We start from the raw sequence: 25,944 nt of genomic DNA, 5'->3' as shown, positions 1-25,944 counted from the left end.
CTGCGAACACCTGCCAGCAAGTAGGGGAGCGGGGAAGGGGGCATAGCATATGCCCAGCTAAATTCATGGATATCCTGGGAGATCCATTATTGGCAAATCCAGATTCTTTGGGGTTGTTGACATTGGCTCCATGCACTATAGGAGATAAAACAGAAAGTAGTGATACAGGTTGGACTTCCCTGATCCGGCACCCTCAAGATTTAACTGGTCTCAAACGAGCAAGTTTTCTAGAGCAGAGGAGGTCAGTTCTGGCTCCACTGCAGACTCCCTGGCTGCATCCTTCTCCCCATCACCAGGCCTTGGTTGCTGGACCCCTCAGATGAGCCCCACTGCCATCAGTCCCGCTTGGGCTGCTGGCCCCACCTGAGTTGCCTGCCCCGCAGCCACTGGCCCCAGCCAGACTCCAGGCCATTGGCCCTGCTCAAGCTGTCCGCCCCGGCTGGGCTCAGGCTGCCAGCTCCACTGCTGCTGGCTGTAGCCATGCTGGTGGCCCTGCTGCTGTCAGCCCCAGCCAGACTGCTGACCTCAGGCCTTGCATTGGTCAGCCAACTCCCTCCTGCTTGCCCTACTGCCGCCCGACTCCCTGGCCATGGGGGCTCTTTGGTACAGGAACGTCCTTCTGGATCATGGATATTGCTGGACCAGAGAGTCCCGATTTAGAGAGATTCATCCTGTACTAACAGAAAAAAAAATCTACATAGAATGGTTGCCCCATGGCTCTGGCCACTCTCCGATGTATTATATTCATAGAAGGGGTACCCACAGAATTTGAGGAAAAAGCTGACAGGATCAGGGATGCTGAAACATATATTCATGCATGTATTCATTATGTTCTGCTTCCCTGTCTAAATTTCACAGACGTATGGTAGAGCCAGATTTGACAAGTATTTTGCATTCTTTTTATCTCTCTCAACTAGGGATGTAAGCGACTAGTCAACTATCCAATAAGCAAAAGCTGCCGTCTCTTAATACGTTTAAAACGCAGAGCCGCAGCGGGGTTAGCTCCTGGGGCTACCCCACTTATCGACTAGTTGATGGAAAATCCGTCAACTAATTGATTAAACTAAATTTAACAACCCTACTTTGAACTTCTCATTAGTGTTTTGTAAATTGCATTGAAGAAGGAAACAATGTCTTTATAAAGATGTAAGAAGCATATTGCTTTGATTATTTCAAAACTGATCTCAGCACAATTTAAATGTGTATATATAGCATGTCCTGAATAGACATCAAATACATTGAACCATAGAACGTTGCATATTATTCGTTGTCAGATAGTTGTAATTCTTAACATCAAGATTTTTCCCTGATTTCTGATGCTTTCTGTTGCTATAAACAAAGCAGAAGTAGAAAAGGAAAGTTTAGTTATAATTCTTAATTCTTAAGAGATTTTGCTTTTCTGTTTGAAGGTGCTGATCTTTCAGATTATTTCAATTATGGGTTTAATGAAGATACCTGGAAAGCTTACTGTGAAAAACAAAAGAGGATACGAATGGGACTTGAAATGTTACCAGTTACCTCAACTACAAATAAAATTACGGTAATAATAACGTTTTTGTGATATTCCATAATATGTAAACACTTTTTTCCCCCCCACATAAAATTGATATAGTGCTGTGTTTGTTTTTGTGTTAGAAATCTCTTCTGTCTGGTATAATATCATTGTTAGTATGTTCATACCTTACCTTTCCCTTCTTGTCTCCCAGAATCTTCTCCATTGTTTCATTGACTATTTGTGCGGATAGTGGCACCACTAGGTTGTAACTGTGTGTTAGTCACGTTGTAGCCCATTGATTCAAAGTTGTGTGGTATCTTAATGGGCAATGTGTTATTTAACTTAGGCCGAAGACAATTCTATGGAAGTTACACCAGGTGCAGAGATTCAAGATGGCAGATACAATCTTTTTAAGGTGAATTTTAGTAAACTTTCCTTGGTTGCTCTCATTTTTGTTGAGTATTGCTTCCCATATCACTCCGAAGTGATAGAGGCAAGATTGAAGTGGACATAGCTATTTTTCCTAGCTCTCATCTTACATCAGTGACTTTCTGTGTATCTCACATACTTGCTGAATTAAAAAAATATTTTTTGACATCACTGCTGCAAGCATGTGAGTTAATGGCCTAGTGCACTAACAACTGCTGAGTGAAACTATACTTGCTTTATGTGGTGGTTTTATTTTTTTTATTTTTTTTTAGTTTATAGTGCATTTGTTTGTTCAGGTTAAAGAATTGCTGGAGAGGCTTTGCAGATTATAGCATGATATTTTACTCCACAGCTTTGTGGTTACTTGACTTTTTGTACCCTTCATCTCTGATGAGTCTGAGATATGAAGATGTCTTTTCTTTTAAGTTCTTCTGTTGTCTAATGTGCGTTTACAGGTACTCTGCTTTACAAATCTGATATTTGTCTACATGAGGACAAAGTGCCATAAGAAAATAGCAATACTTGAACAGAAAAACAACCTAGCTACCTTTTTTTATCTTCAGTAGACTAAAGTATTGATAGCAATTTTCTCTTTTCTAAACGTTACTCTTTAATCTTTTAAGTTGTTAAAACTGCTTTTAATATAAGCCTGTAAATTCAGTTGCAATATTGAAGTCATTTTATTTTGTTTGTTCAGTTATAATTTATGGTATTTCATTCTTGAACTTCATAAAACCAGTTCATAACACGATTGCTGTTCCTCTAATCCATAATGCAGAAACAGCAATTAGAGCCAGTTTTGGTTTTTTTGGTGCCATTTTATCCTCATGCTTACATTGCTGTCCACTAGTTTTCTTCTCTGTTTCAGTGAAGGCATCCTTTACAGTAGCTTCTGTAGCTTTTCTTTCCTCAATGTTCGTCATAGTAGAGTTCAGGAAATGCAAGGAGTGTGGTCTGCCATTGCAGCTAACCATTACAAGGTCAAACTCTCTTCTGGACCTTCTACTTGCTCTAATAAAGTGTTAAATGTTAGTGATCTGACTTGGAGAATGTCTCACCTGAGTCTGGGGATTGAGGTTTGAAGCTGTAATGGGAAGACAGTCTGGGGGCAAGAGCTAGTGATCTGTCACTATTTAGGTAAGTATTTAATTGTCTGAATATTATAGGTTGTTTGCATATGTGTCTTGCAGTTTATGTGCCCTTTCTGGGAATAGAGAGAGTATTTATTTCTAGGATATGTACCTGTTTTCTATAGATGTCTGAAGAAAGACACATTTTCATTGAAGAATATAACTTCTGTCTGTGTTAGAACAAGTTCTGTCATTTAATATTAATCTTGTTAATTTACCCATAATGAAACCATGAATGAATTACTTAAGAAAAATAGCTTTTATTTGAATATAAATTGGTCATAACTACTCCATGAATCATATTTGAGCTATGATTACAATTAGAATGTGACAAAATATAATTTTGTAAATGTATGGTTTTAGTTACTGAAATACTTTTCAAATGATAAGCCAGAGAAAGCTCTAAAACAGTGGTTCCCAACCCATTGTAATTGACTGGTCAATCCTGAAGACTCTCCCAGTCGATGTCAGTCTCTGGCAGGAAGTCAGGCTTGCTGATATGCAGAGCTCCACAGCCAGCACCTGTGTTCAGGTGCCTTTCCCCCATGTTCTTAGAATCATACAGTTGGAAGAGACCTCAGGAGGTCATAGAGTCCAGCCCCTTGCTAAAAGCAGGCCAACCTGAGCTAAATCATCCCAGCCAGGACTTTGTCAAGCTGGGACTTAAAAAAACCTCTAGGGATGGAGATTTCATCACCTCCCTAGGTAACCCATTCCAGTGCTTCACTACCCTCCTAGTGAAATAGTTTTTCCTAATATCCAATCTAGACCTCTCCTACTGTAACTTGAGACCATTACTCTTCGTACTGTTACCTGTCACCACCGAGAACAGCCTCTCCATCCTCTTTGGAATCCCACTTCAGGTAGTTCAAGGCTGCTATCAAATCCCCCCTCACTTTCTTCTTATGTAGACTAAATGAGCCCAAATCCCTCAGCCTCACCTCATACGTCATATGCTCCAATCCCCTAAACATTTTTGTTACTCTCCGCTGGACTTTTTCCAATGCGCCCAACAGTGTTTGCTCTTACGATTTTTCCATCCGTGAGCGGAGTGATTCTTGTCTTGTGCACCAATATTGAGGTCATGTGTGCTTGTTCAGATATGTGCCACCATGGCAGCCAAGTTAATAACAGATATCTTTATAAATACCTTATAAACCTTTCCCTTTTCCCCTCACCCCACCTACTGCTCTGGTGCCTGCTGCTGCCCTGCTGCTGCCCCCACCCCTCCCCATCCTCTGTTGTCCGGGTTTCTGCCCATGGGTAATGTAGGCAAGGGAAGGCACAGCCTTCCCAAAACTTCCTGCACGCCCGACTGCTGAAAAGATTGGGGCGGAGGCGCAGCAGCCCGGCTCCATCAGGCTACTGCGGAAGGCAGCTCAGCTCAGCAGCCTGGCCGCCAGGGAGGAATGAGCCTCGGCCTGGCAGCCCGGTTCTGCCTGGCTGCAGGGGAAGGATAGAGCCACTGCACGGCATCCCAGCTTTCCCTAGCCATGAGGGAGGGATAGGGCTGCTGTGCAGCAGCCCAACTTTCCCTGGCCGCCTGGGAAGGAATAGAGCCGCCCGGCTTTCCCCGGATACCGAGGAAGGATAGAGCCACTACGCAACAGTCCAGCTTTCTCCAGCCGCCAGGGAGGGCCATGCCGGGGCCGCAGCATGGTAGCCCCGGCTCTCCATGTGGACCAGAAGGATAGGACTGGGAGTGGGCGTGGCTTCAGGCAGAAGGGGCAGGGCTGGGGCTTGCCTTCTCCCAGCTGGCCTTTCAACTGATACCCATGCTTCTGCCCTTCTCACTCCTCTGAGCCGCTCCCTACCTTGTCTGCTAACGCCTCCCTCTACTCTCCTGCCCTGCCTCCTCTGCCCTCTGGTGCCCGTCCCTCCCCTCCTCATGTCTGCCCTTCTGCTTCACCCTCGCAATACCCCTGGCATCTGCATTTTCCCTTGCCTCCTGTACCCTCTTGGTGCCTCCCCCTTCCTTCACTACTTCTGCCCTCCCAACACCTGCCCCCCTCCCTTCCTTTCTGGTACCCATCCTCTGCTTAGTTCTCCTCACACCTCTCTGCAACCTCACATGTGACTTGCTCCATCCCCTGCCTTCTTCATTCACACTCCTTCTTTCAACCTCCTTTTCCTGGCACCCGCTTCACGACACCGCTCCTCTTACTTCCTCTTGCCCCCATTTTCCCTCCCCTGTTTTCTTCCAGCATCCCTGTCCCCTCCCTACTTCCACCCCCACAGACACCTTCCCATCCTCTTCTCCCCTTCTGTCCTTTTCCCTCATTGTCTCCTCTTGGACCCCTGGCATTTGTGTCTCCTCCATCCTGCCCCGGGAGCATCTGGGGCCATATCGTGGCTGGGGCCAGGACCATGGTACTTAAAATAGCACCAGGGCCCTTGCTCCAGTCCCAGCATATGGAGGCGTGGCCACATGACAGGCAGCTACCCCATGTCCTGGGACTGGAGTTGTTGCTGCGGTGCTAGTTTTAGTACCAAGGCCCAGGTTCCATCTCCAGCAGCTCCAGCCCACGGACTACCCTGGCCGCAGCTCCAGCCCTGGGGAAGGGCTGAAGCTAATGCCATGTCTGCATGGTGGCTGCATGGTGGCTCCACAGCTGCTCCTGGGGCGGGGCAGCCACCCGCCACGCAGCGTCTCCCTGGAACAGCTGAGGTGGGTGGGTGGCAAATTCTTGGTGCACATCCCCACAAGTGTGTACTTTAAAGGAAACTATGGTGTCCAACACCTTTCTGTAATGGGAGCCCCAGAGTTTGATGCAGTACTCCAGATGTGGCTTCACCAGGGCTGAATAAAGGGCAATAATCACTTTCCTAGATGTGCTGGCAATGCTCTTACTAATGCACCCCAATATTCTGTTAGCCTTTTTAGCTACAATGACACGCTGTTGACTCATATCCAGCTTCTCATTCACTGTAATCCCCAGGTCCTTTTCTGTCAAACTGCTTCTAACCAGTCAGTTCCCAGCCTTTAGCAATGCTTGGGATTCTTCCTGTCCCAAGTGCAGGACTCTGCACTTGTCCTTGTTGAACCTCGTCAGATTTTTTTTTGGCTCAATCCTCCAGTTTGTCTAGGTCACTCTGGACCCTGTCCCTACCTTCCAACGGAGGTCCCTCCTCTTCCCCTATCTTAATGTCATCTGCAAGCTTGCTGAGGATACAATCCATCACCTCGTCCGGGTCATTCATTAATAAAGATGTTGAACAAAAATGGCTGCAGAGCTGACCCTTGGGGTAGTCCACTTAATGCCAGTTGCCACCCAGACATCAAGCCATTGATCACTGTTCATTGAGCCCCAAGATCTAGCCAGCTTTCTGTCCACCTTACAGTCCATTTATTCAATCCATACTTCTCCCTCTTGCAGCTGCTCCTGGGCAGGTGGCTGTGCACAACAGGGAGGGAGCACTGATGTTGGGGTTTCTCCCTGCCCCTGTAACTCATCTCCATAAGAGGGAGGACAGCCTGACTGCTTCAGTGCACTTCCGAAGTGTATGAGATCCTCTAAGAAATGCAGACAGAGTGCCCTCGAAAATTTCTGCAATTTCTTCAGCAGCCAGCTCTCTCAGTCTATCGTGCGTGAATAGACACACTTTCTCTCTCTCTCTCTCTCTCTCTCTCTCTCTCACACTCTCACTGTTTGAGTTACACACAGTCTCTGTCACGTTCACCTCCCAACACATACTTGTATTGTACTTCTTGCATTGCACTAGGGATGTTAAATATCAGTTAATTGAATAGTCGATTAACCTCATGAATTCTTATCGGTTACTTGACTATTCTATAGTCCCTGGGGGTGGGTCTGGCAGGCAGTGTGCTCCGGCCCCACTCTAAAGAAGCCTCCAGCAACTCTGTGCTGCTGCCTCTGTATGAGAGGCAGCAGTATGGGGTGCCAGGCAGGAGCTGGTATGCGAGGGAAGCCAGCTTAAAAACCAGCTCCTCACACAGACTGGCTGCCCCGGTTCCTAATACACTTCAAATGCAGAGCTATAGTGGGGGTAGGTCCTAGACCCAGCACAAGCCAGAACTGAGCCAAGCTGCTGGCCAGCCTGCAAAAAAATTAACTTGCAGGGGAGAGGGGGGGAAAATGCGTGTAGTCTATAGCATTAACCTATATGCTTTTGCTTATCAATTAAGCAGTTAATCGACTATACCTATATATTCTCTGCAATTTCATTCTTTCAGAATATGTTATTTTAAGGTTGTTGACATATGTATGCATTTCATTTTAATTTTTACTTCTCTTACATTAAATTTAATTCTTTGAGTAGTGAGTTCTAAAATGTCTAACCTGTCCTGACTGGAGTAATTAACCATATGGTAACTTTAAAAAAATTATATCATATTTTGATTTGTTGTTTCTACTGATGATGCCTAATGGCTGGGAATAGGAACTGCCCCTCCCAGAGCCAGCACCTCATACTCCCTCCTTCATCCTGTACCTCTGCCCCAGACCAGACCCTCTTCTCAAGTGCAAGTACCCCAAATCCCTGCCCTCTCTTAGAACCAGCACCCTGTACCACCTCCTGCTGCACCCCAATACTGTTCCCAGCCCAGAATCCCTTCTGCACCCAAATTCCCTCCCAGAGCTTGTATGCTCACCCCCAGTTTCACTGAATGCTCCAGACAGAACCTGCATACCATCCTGAACTCCAATCCCTTGCCTCAGCCCAATCAAAGGGAATGAGGGTGGAGGAGAGCAAGCAGAGGAGAGAGTGGGATGGGGTTTTGAGGAAGGGGTGAGGCCTTGCGGAAAGGATGGGGGAGATCCTGGGTTTCCCTTAAATTCAAAAAAGTGATCCTGGGCACAAAAAGATTAGATACCAGTGGTCTAAAATACAAAAGTGCAACTCAGGTCCTGCTGGGCACCTGTGCCAGGCAGCATCGTGGCTGCCAGGCTCTTGGTTGTGCCACAGTGTGGCAGCCTAACTCCTGGGCTCCTGGTCCTACTGCCAGACAGTCCCACTGCCTCCTAGTCCCAACTGGGCAGCTGCACCTCTGGGCAGCTACTGGGCTTCTGGCTTTGCTGTCAGGCGGCAGCCCCCCTCCATACCTCGCTGCTGGGTAGCCCTGCTGCCTCCTGGTTTCACTGCCATAGGGCAGCCCTGCTACTGGACTCCAGCTTGCTGCAGGACTCCCAGCTGCCAGCCCTCCACTGGGATACTCTGTTCCTGGAACTGACCACAGATTTTGCTGAATCAGAGTGTCCTGGTGTAGAGAGATTGAACCTGTAATTAGTTTTAATTGACTTTTTCTAGCTATTACACTTTTTTACTGGTTAAAAGGTAAGTCATTAAAAAGTATAGTACTTTTTGAAGTGAGCTATTGCAACATACATATTCTGGCTGAGAACTGGTACAGTTATGCTAATCTTTTGCATGTTTGCTTAAATTAGAACATTTCTAATCAAAGTATTTGTTTAAAACCCAGCATGAGCATGGCAACAGAATGTGGAGCTGTTGTCACATAAAGTAATTTTGCTTTGAACAAAGATTTTTCTTTAAATTGGATAGCCTGTGAGATTAAATAATGCAAGATTTATTATCATGATTAATTATTTAAGCACTGAAAGCATATGAGGTGTTGTATGTAAATATGTAAATGTAAACTTACTATCTAAGGCATTTTTTGTGCACAGTTAGACTACTGTGTCTGTGTGGAGCTCTCTTTAAGGCAGTGGTTCCCAACCTGTTCGTAACTGGGATCCAGCAAGCCCATTCACAAACTTTTGGTGGCCTGGTAACAATTATTTGAACATTTGCATATTCCCTATGCAAATGTTGAATATTCAAATATGCAAACAAAACGTTACCGGTCTGCCAAAAGCCTAGTCCCCAGAGCCCTCAGTGCCAGCCATAACCTCTAGAGCCCTCCACCTCTCCACTACCCCCCAGCACCAGCCCCTAACCCCTCCCAATGCCAGCCTTTTGCCCTCAGAGCTCCCCCAGTACCTGCTCCCCATCCCAAACACCTGTGCCAGCCCCCTGCCCTTTAGAGTCCCCCACTACCAGACCTCCCAATACCAGTCCCCTGTTTCCAGAGCCCTATTGCACCCAACCCCCCTGAGCCTTCCCCAATATCAGTCCCCAATATTAGCCCCATCCCCAGAGCCCCCACTACTAGCTTAGCCTCCAAAGCCCCTGAGCACTAGCCCCACCGCGCTCATCTAGCCCTGCGCTGCTGCCCATGTCATGGCGGCTTTGGGGGCCGGGGCTGGGGTAAACTGCCCAGTGCCTCCCTTCCCACCACAGCTGTTGGGAGAGGCGTGTCCTGCCCCGTCTGTCAGCCAGCCAACACCGGGCAGGGGTGGGGTTTCCTCCGGCTGCAGAAAAGTGCTTCCCCATGAGGCAGGAGGGCTGCATGGCACGGGGGTCTCCTACCAGCAGTGGAAGAGCGCTTCCCTGTGCAATGGGAGGGCCACACGGAGCGGCTGTGTGCGGCCTTCCTGCAGCACAGGGAAGCACTCTTTTGCGGCTGGAAGAAGACCCTGCCCAGCACTGGTTGGCTGAGAGGCCTGGCAAGACACGACTCTTCCAACAGCCGTGCTGAGAGTGTTGTACCCTAGTCCTGGCCCCTATATCCACCACAGCCTGGCAGCCATAGGTCTGTGGCCTAGTGGTTGGGAACATTTGCTTTAAGGCATTGGGGCTGTGGAAAGACTCAACAGTTCACTCTCATGTAGAAAGTTACAAAATCAGAGTTATGTGGAATTAATTATACTATGATTTAGTTAAACTCCCATATAAGATTTTGAGATACAGGTATCTAAGCAGATATTCAATACAAATTGTTAAATAAATGGAAATTGTTTTACAGATGTTAAGGACTGGAAAGTTGAGTAATGCATTGTTTAAAAAAATAAAAAATACTTTCTATTATATTTTGCATTCTGCATTTAAAATTCTGATTCTTGATCTATCTTATTGGCTAATAGATATCTGATACAGTATATTTTTAAAAAGTCTTAGGTTTTTTTCTGACTCCTAATTCCACTTTTCTTACTACTTTTCCAAATATAATCTCTGAGGAGGTGATATGTGTGTGTTGCCAGCCCTAGTTAATATGTATACTCCACTACTGAATCACTCCACTTCTGAATCACTACTACTTTTGGGTTTTTTTCCTAGTTCTCACATATTTTCTTAACAAAATCTTTAGGATATTGGGTGTCAGCTGAAAAGTGTATGGGGGAAAAGTAGGTATTATAGGTATTTGCACCAAAAGTATTTAATAAGATAGAAATCCTACAAAATCTTCCAGTACTGTACAGACTTTTCTACATTTCTAGTATTTCTTACTAAACTGTAAATGCTAGTAGCTGCATGGTGAAAGTATATGAATTGAATATTCTTGGAATAACTTTCAACCGTGAAGTAGTTAGTTGGGCTGTAGTTACTGTCTCATTAAATGAAGCATGTTTTCACCTTGTTTTGTAGTGTGTTTTTGATGTGAAGATTTTACATTTCATTAGTTCACTTAATTGTTTTAAAATATCAAAGTTATTTTCAAAGACAAAATGTTATTTTATAAAATAAGACTTTTACAGGAACACTAAACCCAGTTTTTATTGTTGGGCAAGTGCTTTGAAAAAGTTACGCATTTTGATTATTATTGATAAATGTGGAGTTCTTTAGCTTCCTTTTAAATGTCAAAAACAGTTTCTGGCAAATACAGCTTCTTTTTAACAAAATCCCACATTTTATCTGTTCAAGAATAATAGTTTTAATATTACTGAAGTTGTGAATCATATGGTCTTTCCAGTGTGTATTGTTAAGTCAAGTAATAGTATTGTTAAACTTCTGAGACTGAGCTAATGAGGAAAATATTGTTTTGAAGGTACAGCAGGGCAGAACTGGAAATATGGAGAAAGAGATGGCCGTGCAATCAACCAAAGCTGAGTTTACATCTCCTCCCCCCCTGTTCAAATCAGGAATCCCGACAAACAGGTCAGTTGGACAGTCATAATTTCAGAATTTGTGGTAAAAGTTTTTTCTTTATAAAGGTTTTGATCTGCTCTAGCAGAGGTTGGCAGCCTATGGCACACGAGCCAGTTTTGAGTGGCATGCATGGTGGGAGCTCGGTTCCCGTCTCTCCCAGCAGTGGCTAGAGCCTTGCGGTCACTGCACAGCTGCAGGCTGGAGAACCAGCTCCGGCTTCCTGCTGGAAGGGTGGGGTGGGTCAGGAGCATAGGGGGCGGGGTGGCCCAGGAAGCAAAGCAGGAGGCATGACCCTGCACGGGGCTCCGTGTCCCTGGGGCTGCCTCTGCCTAGCCTGGGCGTGCAGCTCCCAGGAGCTAAGGGTTTAATACCCCCTCTCCTCGCTACAGGCTCTGCTCCTTATTCTGGGAGGGGCTGGGGCTGGAGCTGCTCTGCAGATCCAGAGCTGCACGGCCGGTCACACGCTGCTGCCGCCTTCATGGGGTGCCAGAGCCCAGGCTGTGCTATGCAGCTACCCGCGGGGGGTGTGTGGCAGTAGAGAGCCCCTTCCTCAGCACCCTGCTGCACCTGGCCAGGCTGGAACCAGCCCCAAGCAGCCCTGGACTCTGCCTGCTCCAGTCCTGGAGCCATAGCTTACGGGTGAGGGGCGAGCCCTGGCTGAGGGCTGGGCCAGGCAGGGAAGTGACTCTGTTTCCCCCTCCCCTCTAGCTTCTCCTTGCCCCAGCACTGCTGCCCTTCCGGTGTGCACATTAGGTACACGGGGATGTGTAGTAATAGGGGGTAGGATGAGAGGGGTCAGGGGTTTTACTGAGGGGAATGGGGCGATGGAGGAGATCAAGCTGCGGGGGAGATCATGGGGCTGAGGGGAGCGAGGCTGGAGTAGAGGAAAGATGTGAGGGGGGGTTACAATTTTACTTTGCAGAAGCTGCACTTTCCTTTACTTCCCACTTCTTTGCCTCCCTCCCCAACTAGCTATTTGGCTGCATTCTCACCCTCGCGCATTTTTTGCATTACTCCCCCAACCTCTTCCTGCCCCCAAACTCTCTCTCGTATCCCCGCCCCAAACCCTCTCCTACTGCCAAATTCTCTTCCAGACCCTGCCTTCCTAACCACCTCTGGCCCAGATCCAGCACCCCTACCCCACTGTCAGCCTTGTCCTGTACATTGAACCCCTCATTTTTGTCCCCACTCCAGAGCCTAAGGAGGTCCACAAAAATTCACTAATTCTGGAACCCCAGAAAAAGTACATCTGGCCTATGGGAAGCCCTAAACCTCAGTCCTCCCTGTCCCTTCCCCTCATCTCGTGGGGCTGGAGAGCCAGAAGAATGAGGTGTCTCAGTTGGGGGCCACATCAGCTGGGGGTTTTTGGAGGTGGTTTTTTTTTGTTGTTGTTTGTTTGTTTGGGGTTTTTTTCTGCTTCTCACTTGTGTGGTCTCCAACTGATTTTTCTGTGGGTCAGTGGCCCCTGCCCCTGCCATAAACAAAGACAACATTGAAACCTTTTGTGTTGGACATAAATTAATATTTATTTTAAGTGAAGTTTGATAAAGTAGCATAAAGTGAAAACGCTTATTCTGTTTAATAATTTAAATTAAACCGTTCTCCCTAGCTGCAGCTGGTTCAGAAAATATGGTCATTGTACCTAGCCTGCCCCAGCCTACCCCTATCCTCTCCATCCTCCAGTATGCATATCCGTAAATAGAAGTGAATAAATTAAATCTTGGCATGCCACTTCTGAAAGGTTGCCTCGACCTCTGTTCTATGGGAACCAAAATAAATAAATAAATTACTAGTTATAAATATGAGAGGAAGCATGATGTTTCTTAGTTTCAGTTTGTAACATAAGAACAGTCATACTGGGTCAGAGCAATGGTACATCTAGCCTAGTATCATGTCTGCCAAAAGTTGCCAATATCAGATGCCCTAGAGGGAGGAACACAACATATAATCCTCATGTGGTCCCTCTTCTGTCACGCATTTTCAGAAAAATAGAGGCTAGGGACACCATTCCTTCCCATCCTGGCTAATAACCATGATGGACTTAACCTCCATGAATCTATCTAGCTCTTGTTTTAACCCAGTTAAAGTCCTAGCCTTCACCACATCCTCTGGCAAGGAGTTCCAGAGGTTGACTGTGCACTGAATGAAGAAAAAATTCCATTTGTTTCATTTGGTGATCCCTAATTCTTATATTGTGAGAATAAGTAAATAATTTTTCCTTATTGACTTTTTCCACACCAGTCATGCTTTTATAGAACTCTTATCATACCCCCCTCACCAGTCGCCTCTTTTCTAAGCTAAAAAGTCCAAGTCTTTTTAATCTCTTTTCATATGGGACCCATTCCAAACCCCTAATCATTTTTGTTGCCTTTTTCTGAACCTTTTCCAATACCAGTATATCTTTTTGAGATGAGGCGACCACATCTGAACGCAGTATTCAAGATGTGGGCATACCATGTTTTTATATAGAGGCAATAAGATATTTTCTGTCTTATTCTCTATCCGTTTTTAAATGATTCCTGACATTCTATTTGCTTTTTTGACTGCCGCTGCATTCTGAGTGGATGTTTTCAGAGAACTATCCACAGTGATGCCTCTTTCTTGAGTAGTTGTAGCCACATTAGTCCCCATCATATTGTATGCATAGTTTAGATTATTTTTTCCAATGTGCATTACTTTATATTTATCAACATTAAATTTAATTTACCATTTTGTTGCCCAATCACGTAGGCTCCGTCTAAACTACACCCCTCTGTCAGCAGAGGGATATAAATGAAGCACTTCGAAAGTGCAAACGAAGCGAGGATTTAAATATCTCATGATTCCTTTGCATAATCGCGTCATGGCTCTGTTTCGAACAAATGCCATTTCGAAACTGAAATCGCAGTTTAGATGTGTTATTTTTTTTTCCCGACAACGGGGCGCCTTTTTGAAAGATCCTGTACTCCTGGATTTTTTTCGACAACGGCGCCTTTTCAAAAGCTCAGAGTATAGGATCTTTCAAAAAGCATTACCCTATCGTGTCCTGGAGCCAGTGTCCTGTACCTGCTGCTGCTCCTGGAGCATGGCTGCACCGCTCCCCAGCCACGGCATCTCCTGTCCAGGTTCATACAGTCCTGTTGGGCCAGTGCAGCTACACTGCAGGAGGAGCTGCAGATGCAGGGCTATTGGCTACCGTGGCTCTTGGGAGTAGAGAGAGCCCTGTTGATCATGATGTGTATCTGTGAATATCAACATCCGCATATAGACATTTCTGTTCTTGCAGGGCACTACAACTCAGGGTTCCTGGTATCAAATCCGCTGTAAAGTATCTCTTGCTTTCTTATATTTTGTTTACATGTGAGCATACTTTTCTTAAAAATGCAGGAAATAACTTCATGACTGTAGTATTACTCCACACCTCCCAGGCTTTAATACGTACAGTTTGGGTTCTGCTCTCTTCAGCTGTGAGCTTTACTGTGTTTGTGATTATGAATTTGGTTCTATTTGGATTTCATGCCTCTTCTTTGTTCTAGTTATCAAATAGTCCTGAAGAGCAATTCTACTGGCAACTCAAAAAACCTGAAGGCATTTTATCACCATATTGTAGACATTAGAGATGATTGCAGGGGAAATGTGTTTCTATGCCTTCCCACTTTTCCCCAGTTTAAGGTTTTTTTCTATTCATTTTTAGTACAATGTCAGGAGTAATTTTCAATATCCCAAAGAAAGGAGTTTTTATCACTTATTTGAAAAATGTGTTTAACAGGCAAATAAATCTCTCTTTAGAGAATTACCTGTTTGATATTCAGCTGAAATGTTCCCTTTCTCTTGCTCAGAATTATACACCATTGTACTAAATTAAATAGTTCTCTGTGCTTGGGGCCCATACTGTTGAGGTGTTGGTAAGTTATTTTCAAGCCCCTCCACCATCCTTTCCTTCAGGGGTTAGGAACCTTTTGGGTTGGAGGCTGCTGACTCTCAGAAAAATCAGTGGGTGATGCACACAAGTGAGAAACACACCAAAAAAACCCCCCAAAACAAACAAACAAAAAAACCCCTTAGTGACATGGTCCCTGCCTGAGAGAAAGACATTCTCTGCATTCTCATACACACCAGAGCCCAAAGGGGCCCAGACTAGTAGATTTTGTATGTCCTAGCCCCGTGGGGGGTGGGGTGGAGCAGGGCTAGAGTGTCAGCAGAGGCTCCCCAATGCTGAGAGGGGAGCCCCCTCAGGGTCTGAATCCAGACGAACCCGGGGCCAGTTCCCTACCCTTGCTTTACTTGTACTACAAAACAGTATAATTTTTAAACTTCCCTCATTTTTATATCCTTCCAGTCCCTGATAAATGTTATTTCTCTCCTGAATTACCTCTTGTTTGTCTTTTAGTAATGAAATTTCCATACGAAACGTAGTATTTCATGTGTGATTGCTTTGGTACTCTGTAGAGTGCCATTGTTGTTCCATGACACCTTTGTGTAACACAGCCTACTATTGCATTGGTATTTTAAATACTTTAAATAGTACTAATGAACTGCTATGAAATTAGGGTTTTAAATAATATCCATTCAGCTTTAAATATGTGAAAAACATTGGATGGCATATTCTATGCATGTGTTTGATATGAGTGTGCAGTTTTAGTTTATTAAACACGGTGTGTGTGTGTGTGTGTGTCACTGAGTGTGTGTGTGTTGAGATTTAATTTGTTATTTTGTAAGGAAAATCTCTGTGGCATGCTGCAGATAGGGGGGAAAAATCATGCCAAGCCTCTTACCTTTCCTGGTATTCCTTTGCCTCCTTCCATTTCCCCTCACATCCCTTATCTTTGAGTTTCAGCTTGCAGTTACCATAGTCTGATTTTTTTTTAACTAGTCCTAAAGTCAGTAAACATTTTTTTATTTATTAGAGAAGGTTATTCTTGAGCAATTGAAGGTGCACTCCTCTTAAAAGAGTTGAGTTTACTCTCTTTCTAGGTCTTCCACTTTTGATAGCTTTCCGAGTAGAGACTAGAAATGAAACCTGGTTCTCTTGCATGGCAACACAAATCATCATGCCAACATTTATATTTCCCCAGCAGTACATGTTTAGAATAGGTGTATACATTGTGTGTGTCTGTGTTTATATGTAGACTGCTTAAATCATTGTGTTGCATGTCCTGCCAATGGCAAGGCTGACTTTTTAGTATTTGATGTCTACTGTTTAAGGGTACACTGAATCATAAATTGCCATGCCAGAAACACCATTTCTTATAACTAGTCAGATGAGACTTTGAAAGCAACTTTTTTTTTATAAATTACTATAAACTACTTAGTTTTGGATCACTTACATGTTTCTCCTTAAAACATTTTTGGTAGAATGCAGTAGCAGTGGAACATATCTCAGCACCATCACCCTTGCCTGTGCCTTGTTACATAGGAAGGTTACTCTGATTGTTGGGGTTTTTTAACTTCAAGTTAGTATATTAGTTTTTCCAAAGGTTTTTTTTTAACTATTTTAAATGCTATTATACCTTAGAATAAGAGAATTTTAGCTAGGTATGGATCATTTCATGTAGTAGGATTGCACTGCAATCCCAATTTGATGTCACTTGGTAAAAATTCCCAATGTAGTATGAGGCTCTAGCAGTAGTGTTGTTGTTAAATTTTCTAGTTAAGCTTCTTAACTTATATAATAATTCCTGCTACCTTTTATCTGTAGATGATATGTGGGGTGGGGGAAGATGGGAATAGGGAAAAGAAGAGGGGCTCAAAGAACAGAGAAGATAGAGACACAAGAAAAGAAAGACCTAGAAAATTTATCTCACCAGAAACAGCGCCTCTTCTCAGTCACAGACAAGCACTGCTTCCAGAAAAGCTAGTTCAGGCATCGGGAAGTGGCAGGAGCGCTATGGGAGGGTCGAATCACCTAAACTAAGGTAAGAAAAAAAAATTAGGGCACAATCATTTTAATTGCTCTCTTCCCCATTCTCCCCATTTTTTGTCATTGGTGGGACATTGTCCCACTTTGACAGTTTTTTGGAAATCTAGTCTTGGCTGTTATTTGGTTTACTGGATATACTTTTATGCCTAGATATTGCAGCACATATTTTCCCTTATTTGGGAATCTGAGAACAGGTGGTGGTTTTACTACATTATATGTGTGAGAAGCAAATATTGAAAAGCATTTTATTTTAAAAATATTTTTCCTCTAATTTTTGAATTTAGAGCCTATTAATTGCTTCCATTTAACGACTTATCAGTTGGAAAACTCTAATATCTAAATAGCTTTTCCTCTGGTGTATAAATCAGTAATCATCAGCAGCCATGAACATGGAAGCTGTATAATGGAAGAGTTCCATTTGATCGCCTATCTTTAGTGATAGCTCATAGGGGTGTTAAAATGCGGTTAATTTACTAATCGAGTAGTTGATAGAATTTTTATCGACTACTCTGAGTCAATAGAGGAATGTAGTCCAGCTCATGCCAGGTCTGGGATCAAATCCTGCTGCGGCTCTACAATTTAAAATGTAGTAGAAGAGGCAACGGCGTGGGGGGGAGGGCAGGTGGCACAGCGGAGATGGCACTGGGAGCAACTGGCTTTTAAGCCTAGGCTTATTGGTTAGTCAACTACTTGCTTACATCCCTAATAGCTCATCTATTTATAGCTCAGTTCTTAGCTCTATTTAGAAACTGTAGTATAAATATAATTATGAAAGAAATTAAACTTTATTTAATAATCTAGTGATATGTAATGCTGAAAGAACTACAAATCAGTAGAGATCATCTAGTACCGTGGTCCCCAACCCGGTGTCCGCGGGCGCCATGACGCCTGCTGGGCCTTTTACGTGCGCCCGCGGAGCAATCTGGGCTGGCTCCACCCATGGGCGTGCAGCAGGTGCCAGCCCCGGGCGCATGGCCAACCCCGGCCCTGGGTGCGCCGCACGTACCGGTGCCGACCCTGACCCCCGCCTGCGGGTGCGCCGCGCGTGCCCTTGCCGGCCCTGGCCCCACCCCCGGGGGCGCCGCACGTGCCGGTGCCGACCCTGACCCCCGGCCCCAGCCCCGGGAGCGCCGCGCGTGCCTGCACCGGCCCCGGCCGCGCAGAACCTGGGCAGCCCCTGCCCAGTATCGCAGCACATGCCGGTGCCAACCTCGGGCGTGCGGCGCATGCTTGGCCCCGCCCCCAGTCACGTGGCCTGTGAGCGGCCCCGCCCCCGTACGCGCAGCGCGTGAGCGGCCCCGTCACCAGGCGCCCGACAGCCCCAAAACGTTGGGGACCACTGATCTAGTAAATGTCTAATTAATAACATTTACTTAGAACTTTGAACATGTTAACAGAAACAAATAATTATAGGGTGAGTCTCTTTCTGTCACTGGCCTGGCTGCATTATTGTCCCACACCAGAGATGTCAGGCCTTTGTCTTTACCATTCCTGTGGTGGAATTCTGCGGTTTGTCCACTGTCACACCAGGACCTGAGTTTCAATCCCTTGGGTATCAACCATAATTAATGAGCTATGATCCCTCAAGAGTTTCTCTTTAGAACCTGTGACAACATATGATCGCAATGACAAAGAATCAGCTTCTTCAAAACAAAACATGATTTATTTTGTCCAAAGGGTACACAGTGTTTAGATTAGTAGATATAAAATAAGAGACCTTAAATACATATTCTCTTGCAGAAGTTTTATCTCTATCTATAGCTCAAGTGGGCCTGGCTTATTTCCCATCTCTTAGTTGGGAGAACTAGCCTACACTGCTCATAGCCTTATTCCTTTGTCTCTGAGTACATTCTCCTATTAGCATTTTTTTTCCACTCTCAGCACCCAAGGCTAGTTCATCCCAAAAACCAGTTCAAGTCAGTCTCTTGATCTCAGTGATAGAAAGTGAAACATTCTAGTCTGGATGGTGCCAGCTAAGTAAGTGCTCCCTCAATTGATAGCCCAGCCACAGTGCACTTAGCTGCTTTGAAGGCGTATACCTGAAGTTAAATTATATCTGACATTGTTTTACTTTTCCTGCTCAGTACTGTAGAAGCCGCTTTACGGGCTCATTTGATTTAGCTTTCTGCAGTCAGTCGGGCACCAATATAAAATTGAATGGGGAAACTATTTTACTTATATTAATAAAAACATTTCCCATTTTTCTGCATTTCCTATATTTTCCCAGTTTTTCCACACTAATTATTTTCATATAGACTTACAACAATGTGAAAGACCCTCTTTGAACATATTAGTAGTTAGATTGTGAACAGATTGAACATTTATTAAGTTTATTTCAGACTAGCTTAACAGTCTGATCACAAAAACTTTAGGTCTTAGTAGACTATTCTGTTCTAAGATCATAATGATACATTTATAAAAATGGTATTTTTCAAACACGCTAGGTGTGAACATGAACAGTGATGTGCAACATTTCTTGCATCTAAATAGCAAATGGTAGAACACATTTTTAGCAATATATAGTATAACTAACTCTCCGTAACTTTATTAGTAGTATTTTTATATTGTTTCCCTTGTCTGCTTTGTAAATTTTACTGTTTTATGTTTCTAATGGGTATTTCAATAAGGAGAAAAATGACTTCTTTCTTTGACATTCATGTTCTCAGTTCCATGTGGTTTAAAGAAAAAAAGCAATGAAGTACTATAAAATATTAGTCTGTGATCGTTCATAGATAAAAAGTTAAAAAGCACAAACTCGCTGAATCAGCAAGATTAACGAGTGAATTATCAACTAGAGTTAATTATACTGAAGTATGTCTGTTCAGTAAATGTACAGAATTGAACCTGGATTACTTGGTTACATTTGTTTGCTTACTTTTGCTCAACAATTAATAGCAAATAAAACTCAACAAATCCCCAGTCCTCGTAAAGAGATACAACGTATATATAGAGATTGTATAAAAAGAGACAAATGAAAGTATTACTTTATTAGTTAATAGTTTCTAAAACACTTTGAAGATGAAGAGCAAAACATAAATGTAAAGTTAGTACTGAGTAGCTTAGTCAATAATTGGTATCTTTCAGATTTTATGAGCTTATACATTTGGAAAAAGTTAAGTTTCTGTTAAAACGCATTGCATTGTTTGTAGTCTTATGTCTGATGAAGTTATGAAGCAGTTTATAACAGCTATGAATTTCTTAATAGTTCCATTTATATTTTTCTTCCTTTTTATAAAACTAAACAAATTCAGTGTGTCATGAGACTCTTTGAACTAGTTTTCCTTGAAGAAAAGTGATAGTGTGATTTGAATAGTTTATAAATAACCTTTCTGTGCTTCAAATGAAGCCATTTATTATTTCTGGATCATCATTCTTTTTCAAGTTCATGTAGATAATACTTCTGGTGTGCATGTGCCCATGTCCGCAAGAATAGATACTTCTTGGCATCCAGAGTCCTTTTGGGCAATGCCTACGCCCTAATTGACTTTGGAGCATAAAGTGTGCAGCAAGCACAACTGTCCCTCAATTCTATCTTACTGCCCATGGAAGCAAGATGGAGCATCTGATTATAGTGTGATCTTGTTGAGCTAGTTAGTAGTCTGGCACCCTCGGGACCTGACTGGTCCCAAACGAGGGGATTTGTTGGACCAGGGAAGATCCTTCCCATCATGGCTCATGCTTTCCTGCTGCCCTCAGCTAGAGCTCCAGCTTAGCCCTGCTACTTTCTGCCTGGTTGTGGCTGTGGCTCTGGCTGCCACTGTCGGAGCTCCGTGGCAGCCGCTACTGTACTGGAGCTCTGCGGCAGTGGCTGAGGTCCCGGAGCTCCGTGGCAGCTGCTGCTGGGTCCTCACTACCACCTAGCCGCAGGGACCAGAGCTAGCTGCTGCACCACCCACTCCTCCACACTGCTGGCGTACAATAAACCAATTTTATATGCATAGGAAATATGCTTTCCAGAAAAGGAATTCATGTAGATAATATATCTCAAAGAATTCCAGTTACTGTAATATAAGTAATTGGTAGAGAGCTATTCTCTGCTTGTTTTTCAGGAAGTAAACAATAAAATGTTTCAGAAAGGAAGGATTTTGAACGGTTCAATTTGTATTAAAGAATTCTGTCAAGTAATACTTCTTGCAGCTTCCTTTATATTAGTTACACCTCACTCCTACAGAAAACAGACAAAGTTAACTCAATGGAGAAGAGGCATAGAAAGTAAACAAAGTGCATGAACCTTCATATCACTCTTTCAGTATCTGGGAGTCTATAGTAGATTACTTAGACTGTGTTTGTCTGTGTAAAGGAGGTGATCTGCAGATCCACTCTCTGGTTAATTTATTTTTGTCAGGACGCTGTCCCAGAAACACCCTGTGCATTAACATTACTAGAATGTGGCATTATTTGCCAGCACTAATCTTGCCAGATGTTCATTGTAAACTGCTATATCATGGACTTGTTTTGTCCTTTCACTACTGGGTCTTGAATAACATGTAAAGATTTTAATTGTGTGAGTTTCAGCATAGTGTCTGTATGCCAATTGACTACTAATTGGGCCAATCTGCTTCCAAACTCTGCTTCCCAAATTTGCTTTTAACATATAGGTGATTTAATTGTAAAATCTAGGAGCATACTTTAAATAGTCAGAACCTCTGAATGTTTTTAGCTGTTAATCCATATTTTCATTCTTTGGATTTAAGGATTGGTGTAGTCCAAGACCTTTCATCAGATTATCTAGTTTAATTGTGAATACTGGTAGATATTACTGTCTCTCTCTTGATCGCCTCCTTTTTTCCTTATGTGCACATGTACATAGTGCACAAATAGATCTCTGCTTTTGTTTAGGCACAATATGTAAGCTATACTTTATATTCATACAGCATTCACCATTTGTATTTTGCTCTTTACCCCTTTTTAGGAATTGTGTGTGTAACACTGAAGTGATATATTATTTGTTCTTTTGCCTTAGAAAATCAGCAGATAACTTCTGTATGTGACGTGAAGTTTCTCTGTTGACTGCATTTTCAGACCTGAATAGCCAGGTCCTCCATTCTTTTCACACTACCTTTGTTGCAATCTCCTGTACCTGCTTTGACCAATGTCACTAAAAATATTCATATCCTGTTGATATGTTTTATTATGTAGTTTGGTAGCTTTGTGACATACCTTGCAGTGTGCTGTATGTATGTAATGCTTGATTTTCACCTATGATGGTATGTTCTCATCCATTTGATTTAATTTATGTAAGATGAAAAGCTTAGCTTTTGGTAAATGCATGTAATTTCCTCTTTCAGTCTGTGATTTTTCTGCCATATAAAATTTAACAAATTACTTAGTTCCAAAAGTTAATTTTGGGGATGGCTAGAAGGAATACAGGTTGAACCTCTGTAAACTGGTACTCCCTGATCTGGGAACATCCATGGTCCGGCAAGAGCACGGAAGTTTTAGGACTATAAAGGGCTTGCAGGGCTGAAGGCTGCCGGCAGCAAACTGCGGGCAGGATCCGGGGCCTGGCGCACCTTAACGAGGTTGCCCAGCGAGGCTGCTGGTTGGGACCTGGAGCCTCGTGCTCCCAGTGGCTCCGGGATACTGGAGCACCACAGCAGGGCAGGCATGGGTGCGAGCAAGGATTGGCAGGGGGGTGGCACCTGCAGCACGGTGGGGGTGGGGAGAGCTGGCTGGCAGCTGCTTCAGGACTGGGGCGTGGCCAGTAGCAGGGGGGCCAGATATGACCTCCATTGGTCCAACCAGGGCCTGGTCAGGTCCCGAGGGTGCTGGACCAAGGAGGTCCATCCTGTAATAGTTAATAACTTTATCCCCAAACTGTGAAGCTGAGATCTTAGTAATAGTCATTTTTCTTAATAGGCCTTAAGAGTAGGGATGTGAATGAGTAGTCAAGTAGACAATTAACCAATAAGCCTAGACTTATCAGTTAACCTTCTCAACTACTTGCATTCCCTTCCTCCTCACTGCCTGTGTGTCAGAGGCAGCAGGGTGGGGGGAACAGTAGCCAGTGCTGGGGGGAGTTGGCTTAAAAGCTGGTTCCCCCCAGCACCAGCTCTGCGGAACTGCCCGCTTCCCCACCATTGTGCTGCTGCCTCTGGATGATATGGGGAGGGGGACACTCAGAAGTCAGTACGTGCAGGAAGCTGCCTTTCAAGCCAGCTCCCCATGTGTATTGTCTCATGCAGAGCTGCTTCTCCCAGGAGGGGGAGACAATATGTGTGGAGAGCTGGCTCAGCAGAGTGGCCTGCCCTTCCCCTTGCAGCAGCCCACAGAGACAATGAGGAGGGGGCCATCTTCCCCCTGAGCAGCGGCACCATGGAGTAGTTTTTGTCTGCAGTGAGCTTCAACCTGCCATGGACAGCAGCTATTGCTGCCCTGCGCTGCTGCCTCTGTATCAGATACTGCTGCTCAGGTTGGCGAGGTGGGGCTGGGAGACTATTGAATAATTGTGTAACCACAAAGTTCTGATGTGGTTTCATGATTTACTCAATCAATATCTAACATCCCTACTTTATTAGTAGCTGGATCCTTAACTAGTTACAGAGAATTGTCTACATATACAGGTTGGACCTCCCTGATCCAGCACCCTCAAGACCTGACTGGTCTCAGATAAGGGACTTTTCCGGCCCAGGTCATTTCAGGCCTCCTTCTGCTGACCCCCTCTGCTGCCCTCTTCTCGTGCTTTCTGGCTCCCCCTGCAGGCCAGATGAGCCACGTGCTGGCTCCATACACTCTCTCTGCACCCCTTCTCCCTGCCCCTCCTTCCCTCGTTCCCCTCCCCCCCTGCAGCCCAGCTGTGCCATGTGTCGGCTCCTGGGCCCCCTCTCCCTCTTGCAGTGCGCCAGAACTCTCTGATCCTGGAACATCTGTGGTCTTGACGGACCAGAGAATCCTGGATTTTAGAGGTGCGTCCAGTAGTATACACTTAGATTTGATTTCCATGATTTGATTCCTTATGATACGCTTTTTCCCCTTATTACTGTCATCAAAGATTTTAATACCAAAAGATGAGAAACCAGAGAAAAGAGACCGCCTCATCTACTTGTTGTTTCCAGTTCATAGAATACATGCACATTTTGTTTGGAGTAAAATAAGAGAAACATATTGGAAGACAAAAGAATCAAGCTGTTCTACACACTTTCATGAAGTGGAAGAGAGAGAGAGAGAGACTAAGACACTTGCTACAGTAGGGAAGAGAAGAAAAATGGGTACCCAGACCCTTTGGACTCCTGCTTCTAAGATGAAAAAATGTCAGCATTTCAACGGACTGGAATTGCTATGTTCTGTTAGTTTACCTCTTTTAAATGTGTTAATGGAAAATCTTGTCTTTCTCCTACCTCAGGACTAGTATCCTTTAGTTTTAGACGTTCTCTCAAAAATGCAGACCTTTGGGAATTACTTGAAGCTTAATGAAAATGAGTAGTCCAAGTTTCATGAGGGCCATTACCCCTCTCCTATGTTATCTGGGCAGTATAACTTGAGAACATTTTTAAATGTCTCAAATTTGAAAGAGTATAGTGAAATATATCTGAGGAAGGAGTTCAAAGGGAGGTGAGTATTAGTTCATTGCCGAAGACTGATGAGTTATCTTCATGAGACGATGAAGAAAAGTCTTTGCTGGCACAACTTGCATGTTTTATTAATAATTTGTATGTATAGGTTGAGTTTCATGTGAGGATATCAAAGAATATTATAAAGACTGAATCTTTATAAGTATTTTAAGTAGTTGGGGAACATATGTAGGACACTTGAAGTATGGCAGCCTTTGTAGTGACATGGGAAAACTGTTACTGGCACAGAACAATAGCACGTGACAGCTTAGAACTGGAAGTGAAGCCAAGTGAAATTTCAGGAGGAGTTAGGTAGTCAGGATGCAGTACTAGAGCTAGAATTTGCTTAGGGTACCAAGATTTAATAACGCCTGCGCTAATAAAAATGCCACAGATTCTTTAACAAACACTTCTTTTTTCCTGTTACATTGCGTTTAAAAAAAGTATGGTTTTTCAAACTTATTTATACATGACCTTTGTGCTGATATCTAATACGCATAGAAAATTTGTCAGTGGCATTCTGAAATTTATTGCCTTGTCTGTACTTAAATATCTGATTGTGATCCATTCCTCCATAATAAGGAGGAGGATGTTGTGGTAGGGTGAGAGGTCTTCAGTAACGAAGTGACAAAAAAAATAATCAGAAAATCTTTAATTATCCCGAGTATATGTAGAATAGAACTTCTGAACTTGTGGTTTAAGACCTGCTGGTGGATTATGAGGTGACCACTAGGTCGTACCTTTTGAGATTGAAATGGGTGGAAAAAGCAGAGTCCCTTGGATACTAGGCTCCATCAGGAGTAAATGAAGTTGATGGTAGGAAAAACACTGTTCCTGTTTCCTCCAACTACTCTTTCTATGGAAACTGCCATTCCATTCCACACCTTTGTCTTCCTTTCAGCAGTACTTACACTTGTTCTTCCACCACTTGTAGACAAAACCAGTTATGGATCTATGATCTGAATAAGTCCTTTGAATAATAAAGGCTTGTCATTTGGGCAGTAAACTACAAATGGATTTTGGATAGTGGATGAGAAAAAGGTTGAGAAACACTGTTGTTATTTCTACCAAACACAAAAATTAAAGTTTGGAGACAGGCTTGAGTTGAACTTTATCCTACTATTAATTACTTTGTTAATAAAGGCAAACTCAGGAAGGAGCTACGTGTTTGCCTCTACTTTGTTTTTAGAGTAGTTAGGGAAAGGCAGCTCTTCACATTTCTACTTTTTGGGAAACTAGGGTACCAAAGGAGAAGTGGCTTGTCTAAGAGGTCTGCCTGAAACTCAGAAGCCAATCATTCCCAAGAACAGAATCAAGGACTCATGGCTTCTTGTACCCTTTTGCATTTGACAATACCCAGTAGATGGCATGTTGCTGTGTGTAGATAAGTGTTTCTTAAACATTTTAAAACCGAGGAACACCAAACGATAATTTTTTTTTATGGGGAACACTGACGATTTTTTTGTTGGGGGGGGAAGCCCCCAGGGAACAGTT

The 25,944-nt window shown here is 43.8% G+C and overlaps 1 protein-coding gene across 16 annotated transcripts in view; it reads left to right on the top strand.

Moving 5' to 3' along the window:
- FIP1L1 (factor interacting with PAPOLA and CPSF1) overlaps positions 1-25,944 on the top strand; it is a 101,884-nt gene that overhangs the window by 16,619 nt on the left and 59,321 nt on the right. For 6 of the 16 annotated variants that reach the window (XM_075930418.1, XM_075930419.1, XM_075930424.1 and 3 more), the window contains exons 7-10: positions 1,410-1,540; positions 1,842-1,910; positions 10,901-11,010; positions 16,788-16,895. In XM_075930418.1, coding sequence (XP_075786533.1) covers positions 1,410-1,540; positions 1,842-1,910; positions 10,901-11,010; positions 16,788-16,895 — 418 coding nt within the window. The remainder of the gene's footprint in view (positions 1-1,409; positions 1,541-1,841; positions 1,911-10,900; positions 11,011-16,787; positions 16,896-25,944) is intronic. The other 10 variants (XM_075930429.1, XM_075930428.1, XM_075930432.1 and 7 more) reach the window with 3 other exon arrangements.

The sequence above is a fragment of the Pelodiscus sinensis genome, chromosome 5 (genome assembly GCF_049634645.1).
Source record: "Pelodiscus sinensis isolate JC-2024 chromosome 5, ASM4963464v1, whole genome shotgun sequence".
NCBI classification, from domain to species: Eukaryota; Metazoa; Chordata; order Testudines; family Trionychidae; genus Pelodiscus; species Pelodiscus sinensis.
Note: the sequence above shows the minus strand (reverse complement) of the source record. Positions and strands in the feature narration are given on the sequence as shown.